Source organism: Peromyscus leucopus, chromosome 15, assembly GCF_004664715.2.
Source record: "Peromyscus leucopus breed LL Stock chromosome 15, UCI_PerLeu_2.1, whole genome shotgun sequence".
Taxonomy (NCBI): Eukaryota; Metazoa; Chordata; class Mammalia; order Rodentia; family Cricetidae; genus Peromyscus; species Peromyscus leucopus.
The window spans coordinates 26,487,552-26,494,215 of NC_051076.1; the positions used below are offsets into that span (position 1 = coordinate 26,487,552).

Sequence of the window (6,664 nt, forward strand, 5' to 3'; positions counted from 1 at the left end):
TCAAGACCTAGGAACACAAATGCCACATGTTCTCTCTTATATGCAAGATCCTAGTGTCAAAGTTTTATTATTTTATTTTTAGTTTTTAAGCTGAAAAAAGTGGTACAAAGTAATTGTTCAAGTCCTTTTACCAAACCAAAAATTTCAGTTATAAAACAACCTCAGGCAGTTAAATATTTCCCATTGTGAAAAAATTAAAGAATTAGTTGCTATCCTTATGTATAAATAATAAATAAATAAATAAATAAATAAATAAATAAATAAATAAAAGGGAAAAGATGCTGGGACAAATTGATATCTAGATACAAAAGAATGAAGCAAAGTTTCCATCTCTCACACCAGCTTAAACTACAGCCAGTTGTGGTGGCACATGCCATTGATCTCAACATTTGGAGGCAGAGGCAGGAAGATCTCAACAAGTTCCAGGCCAGCCTGGTCTACATAGTGAGTTTCAGGCCAGCCAAGACTACAAGTGAATCCCTGTCTCAACAAAACAAAAAAACAAAACTCAAACTATGTCAAGTATCTGTAAGAGTTAAATCTATAGAACTTGTAGAAGAAAATGTAAGAGCTGGCCTGGGGATACAGCCAGTGGTGGTGTACTTGCTGAGCACTCATAAAGCTCTGGATTGGAACTACAAACAAACAACCATAGGGGTCAATATTAACGATCTTGAATTTGACAATGGATTCTTAGATAGGATACTGAAAACACAGGCAACAAAAGAAAAAAATAAGTAAATTCTATTATATCAAAATTAAAAAAACATGTATCAAAGGATGTTAGGACACAATGTCTTAGCAGCAGATCCTTAGCATTTGGTTAGATGAGACACAATAGGTCAGCCATTGTATGCTTTCATTTAGTTGCCCAATGGATGCAGGAAACATATTGTGGTTGGCTAGGAGATGAGGACAGGAAGAAATGGGAAAAATGAGAGGCAAGGAACAGCTTTCTCTCCCTCTCTTTCTGTTAGGTTTGATCCAAAGGACTTGAAGTATAAACTCTACCACTGAGCTACATCCTCAGCCTGGAATTTTCTTTTTGAGCGATGGGCATTTTAAAACAGTACAAGTAATGATTGTAGAACACGTGCTATGTGAATTTCATCTTGAAAATTAAAAAAAAAAAAGGCCTTAGCATGAGTAAAGGAAACAACCTGAGCTAGATCTAGAGTGAGGGACCCAAAGTGGAGAGGTGTGAGCCACGGAAGGCTAGAGATCACAAGTGGGGGGAACACAGAGTCCGAGCAATGGAAAGTCATGTGTATTTGAGCATAATAACAAGATGGGAAACAGCACTCTGGCTTTGATGAGGTAAAATAACCACTTGAACGTGCAGATGGTTGTTAAAAAGAAGATAACAGTTCTCGGGGGAGGGGCGTCATAGACAACAAAACAATCTGTTAGCCCTAGAACCATATACGCTTTTGACTCAAAGAATTTCAGAACCAGGGCTGCGGGTGTAGTTCAGTGGCAGAATGATAACATGCTCAAGGCTCTAGGTTGGCTCCTTAGCTGCCAAACAAATGGAAGAAGGAAAGAAGGAAGGGGGAGAGTAGGAGGCAGGGAGATTTCAGAGCCAGCCCCATGTTTTTCCTTGACTTACACATCCAGCCACTGCTCTTCCCTGGGTCCCAGAGTACCTGTATCTGCTTCCTTCAAACTCACCCAAAGGATAGTTCCTATTTTCCTCTTGCACGAGTTCCAGTGTGGCTACATTTCAGAACCTTGCTACTCAAGGTGTGTCCCACGGGCAGGCAACACTGGAGCCCCTGGGAGTTTGTTAGCAATGCCGAGTCATAGCCTCCTCTCAGAGTCTCCATCCTAATAAAATTCTCAAGGTATATATACATTAAAGTTTGGCAAATTCCTATGTAGAAAGAATAAATAGAGAAGTCACTGAGATCCACCAAGTTGCTTGATTTCATTTATAACCATTGTTTTGCTTTTAGTCAAGTTTTTCTATTTTGGTTTGCTGTGTAGCCCAGGTTGCCTCAGTATTCTAAACTGTGGTTAAAAGTGTGGACCATCACACTTGGATGTCGGACTAGTTTCAAAAAAATGTTTTTGTTAGGATCTATTAATTATATGTAGCAATAGATCTCATTGTATTTTCATACATATATATTTTTTGATCATATTTACCCACAGTACCTCTCTGACCCATTCCCACTCCTGTTAATCTCCTTAACTAATCCATCTTCTTCTTCTTTTTTTTTTTTTTTTCCTTCTGATGAGCCAATGAGTTTCTTAGGGTTGCTTACAGGAGCATGGGTAAAGGGTTATGTACAGAGGCCAGGACACCTTACAAGTGGCCACACCACCAAAGAAAATGTCTCTTCCTCCCCAACCAACCATTAACCATTTATAAGTCCCAAGGGAGGGGTGAGCCCGATTGGTCTCCTCCATCTCCTTGACAGGATGTTGTTAGGCCTAATTTTGTGCATGTCTTGTGCTGATTAATCACAGCTGCCATGCACTAAAGAGGACAGCTGTCATGTCACAAGGTAGGTTAGTGTTGCCCCCAAGGAAATGAGTTCAAGGGAACAAAGGGGACTGGAGTGAGGGGTAAATCAGCAAAGTGCTTGCCATGTATGCAGGACCATCTGAGTTCAGATACCCAGGACGCAAGGACAAAGCCCAGGGAATGTAATTAAAGCCAGTGCTGTGTTCTCAGCACTGGGGAAACAGGGAGGAGCTCTGGAGCTCTGCTTTACTGGTCAGGCGGCCTAGCCAAGTGAGCAAGCTTCCGGTTCATTGAGGGCCCCATCTCAAAAAATGAAGGTAGAGAGAGGAGCAGTTGTTGAAGACACTTAATGGATGTCCTCTTCTTGCCCTTACACATGTATAAACACACAAGAATAAGTAGACGCTCATTTATGCACACAAAAGGAAATAAGATTAGATTTCCAATATGGTTCATCTTTGACCTAAGTTTCTTAAATGGAATCAGGATGTGTCTCCGCCTACCTGAAAGCTTATACTGAGTGAGTTATTCTCTCCGTCTTCTCAGAGAGCATCTTTGTCCTACATACTTGCCACAGTGGTCTTGTCTTTCCTCACTCACTCTAAACTCTTTCCCGCTGCGTTTCCCTCTCCCTCCCATGTGTCTTTATTTGATTCCTTCCCTACTAAACTTCTCACCTCATTTCTACTGATTCCAGAAAGTTCTTCCTCACCACCCAGGCCAAAGCAGTTCCCTTGTTTTTGGTGTGCTGCCTAGTTTTACCTTGCAACCAGACTCTCCACTTTCCACCCCAGCAACCACAGTTCTGCTCCACCGAGCGGTTTCTGACCACCTGCATCTGTCTCCTGCAAAGTGCAGTCAACCGTGTTCTTCACTTTACGCCCTCCCCCACAGCTGTGTGGCACTGAGCTGTTACTTAGGCTCTGTACCTTCTTTCCTCATGTACAGATGGGGACTGAGCCCTCATATTCCACAGACTTGTTAGAAGAAGAATCCACAGAGATGTGGAGGAGGGATTTTAATGAGAGCACTTTCAGAAATTTCCAGTTTTACAGAGATAAACATGAGGTTAAAAACCCAAGTCGCTGGTCGGTCCCAGGTCAGGTCAGGAAGGGGCAACATGGACGAGAGTGAAATAATTCTCATTCTTTTTCTGCATCTTGTATGTATTTCCCGAGGTTCTGTCCTGGCTCCCCTGTTCTGCTCAGTCTGACTTAGTCTCTGTTCTCACAGCCTTAGCCTTGGGCCTCAGTTTCCAGCTGCTTTCAGGAACCTCCTCTTGGCTATTGCACTGAAACCATAAAAAAAAAACAGATCCAAAGAGGAGCTGACCTTCTTCCCAGTGGCTACTCCTCGGTCCTCCTTCCTACCTCTTCCCATCTCCGACTGTCCTGTCTGCAATGTGACTTCTCTCTCCATTCTCTCTCTCTCTCTCTCTCTCTCTCTCTCTCTCTCTCTCTCTCTCTCTCTCTCTCTCTCTTATTTCTTCAAAATTATTTGTTGCTAGCCAGTGCACATTTTACTTGTTTAGAGCTTATCTTCCCTGCCAAGATGTTAATTCCATAAGAACAGGAATTTTGCTGACTTAGGTCCTGATGTAGCTCCCAAAACTACTACAGTGCCAGCTATTCAGCAGGTATTTAATGAATGGTTAAATGGTTATCAAATGACTTAATGAATCTTCCTTTCCTCTTATTTCTGTTGTCTACTAATCTAGTTAGTTCTATGTCTGCAGTATGCCTTAATTTTTCTCATGCTACTGACAGGTTGAGTCACTTTTTTGTTTGTTTGTTTGTTTTTCAGCCTATTGCTGGCTAATGAAATTTTGGCAAGTTATTAAAATTATCGTAGTCTCAGTTTCTTGTGTCAACATGAAGAAGCTATTAATAGAATAAATTCACATACATGCCATAAGACTTCTAAACATAATGCATGTTTAATATCTAGCCCATTTCTGGAGCAAAACAAATGCTAGCTATTTTTTCTCAGTGAACTCCCTCCAGGCTAGGTCTGAGTTAGCAGCCTTTTGTTTGCGCTCCTTTCCTAGAACACTATACTTCAGCCCAGATGGACACCCTGTGCCTTGCAAACATGATGTGAGCCTTCCTGCTCTCTCTGTAACACATAGCAGGGAGAAGAAGCAGGCTCAGCCAGTCCCTTCCTAACTGCAGTGCTGGAGTGTCAGTATTTGAAGGAAGAGTGAAGCTCAGAAAGGTTAATGAACCTCCCCCCCCCCCGAAGTTACCCAGTATCACAGCAGTTAAAATGTAGAAGACTTTTTTTCCCCCTTAAACTTATTTTTGTACCACAACATGCTGGTCACCAACAGTCCCCGACTTACAAAGACTCATTTTCCATGCCACAGAAATAGCCCCAGCTGAAATGTTTGCCCTAAAAGGGGGACCCCAGCAGTCTGAGGGAAGCGGTTTGCTATCAATCACCTTGAACTTCCTCGACCTCTGAACAGAGAACCAGGCAGTCAGCCCGATCTAGATGACTTAGACTGAGCAAGTTGTCCCAAAGACGGGACTCATTCATCGATAATATCAGTGTCCACAGACATTTACCTGAGCCAAGGCAGAAGATAAGCGGGAACAGCCAGATCATCATCTGACGGGCGGAATCAGGCACCGGAGCCCTTGAGACAGCCATTCTTCACCAGCTTGTCTCTGAGACTTCCCTTTTCTCTAGTGATGAGAGCTCTTCCTCTACGTTGGCAAACCTCTGGTTATTGATCTTTACTTATAGAAATGCCTTGGATAAGTTAAGACTCCTAGTAATGGTGGATACAGAAACTGAACTGGCCATCTCCTGTAACCAGATAAGACTTCCAGAAGAGGGATTGGGACCACAACCTGGCCACAAAACCTTCGACCTACAGTTTGTCCTTCCTGTCAGCTGTGCTCAAGTAACGGCGGTGCAGAAATTGTGGGAGTGGCCAACTAATGGCTGAACCTGCTTGAGACCCATACCACAAGAACGAGTCCACCCCTGACAGTGCCTGGAGAGTAAAGAACCTGAGGCTGGATAGTCCAGAAACCTAGGATAGAACCAAACACAACCGGAAAAAAAAAAAAAAGACAATGAAATGATTCCTAATGATATTCTGCTATACTCATCGACAGGCACCTAGCATAATCGTCATCAGAGAGGCTTCCACCCAGCAACTGATGGAAACAGTGCAGAGACCCACAGCCAAAGATTAGGCTGAACTCAGGGAATCCCAGGGAAGATGGGAAGGAAGGATTGTAGAAGCCAGAGGGTTTAAGAAGACCTCAAGAAAATCCAGAGTCAACTTACCTGGGCTCATGGGGCTCACAGAGACTGAAGTGGCAATCAGGGAGCCTGCATGGGACTGACCTAGGCCATCTGCATGTATGTTATGGTTGTGTAGCTTTGTGTTTTTGTGGGATTTCTAACAGTGGGAGTGGAGGCTGTTTCTGACTCTTTTGCCAGCTTTTGGGACCCCCTTTCTCTTCCTGGGTTGCCTCGTCCAGTCTTAATATGAGGGGAGGCATCTACTCTTATTGTAACTTGATATACCATGTTTGGTTGACATCCCTGGGAGGCTGCGGGGCGCTACCCACCAACCCCACAGTTCCCCAGAGTTTTCTTGAGTGAGAGCAGCAGGAAATATTAGATAGAAGGATTTAGAGTGTGGAGATAACCTGATAGAAAATTCAGGATAGCCTCAAGAGGGCCTGGAACCTATTTATTCCAATGGGCCCAGACTGTTTCTGCCCTAAGGTATTTATAGAAACTCCAAGGGGTGGAGCAAAAGTTCTCCCCCAAGCACAGCCAAGTGCAGACCATCTCAGCCACCTGCACTCAGGCCCATGGTCCTAATCATCCTCTCTATGAGGACCTGCTGGGTAAAACCACTAGAACCCAAAAATGGGCTCCCACAGGAGGCCTGCCCTTTTCTGAAAGAAAATGGAGAAGGAGTGGGAGGCTGGGAGAAGAGCAGGGAGGGAAACTGTTGTTGGGATGTAATATATAAGAGAAGAATAAATAAATTAAAAAAGAAACACCTTTATAATTTTTACTTAAAAAATTTAGGGAGACTTGTATCATGAGTTGTCTACGCATTTGAGAAAATGTCCACCTCGTCTTCTGGAATGTCTGTCAGATTCTATTGTTTTGTAGTGTTGCTCAGGTCCTGTATTTACACATTTCCTGTAGTTCTGACCCCAG

At 43.3% G+C, this 6,664-nt stretch overlaps 1 protein-coding gene across 4 annotated transcripts in view; it reads right to left on the reverse strand.

The window, feature by feature from the left end:
• Slamf6 (SLAM family member 6) overlaps positions 1–5,390 on the reverse strand; it is a 28,556-nt gene extending 23,166 nt beyond the window's left edge. For 3 of the 4 annotated variants that reach the window (XR_005093002.1, XM_037211229.1, XM_028865637.2), the window contains exon 1: positions 5,038–5,389. Coding sequence is in view for 3 of the 4 variants with exons in the window: in XM_037211229.1 (XP_037067124.1) it covers positions 5,038–5,122 (85 nt within the window). In the remaining variant the exon portion in view is untranslated. Of the gene's footprint in view, positions 1–5,037 lie in introns of all 4 variants that reach the window. The other variant, XM_037211230.1, reaches the window with a different exon arrangement.
• Between the last annotated feature and the right edge of the window lie 1,274 nt (positions 5,391–6,664).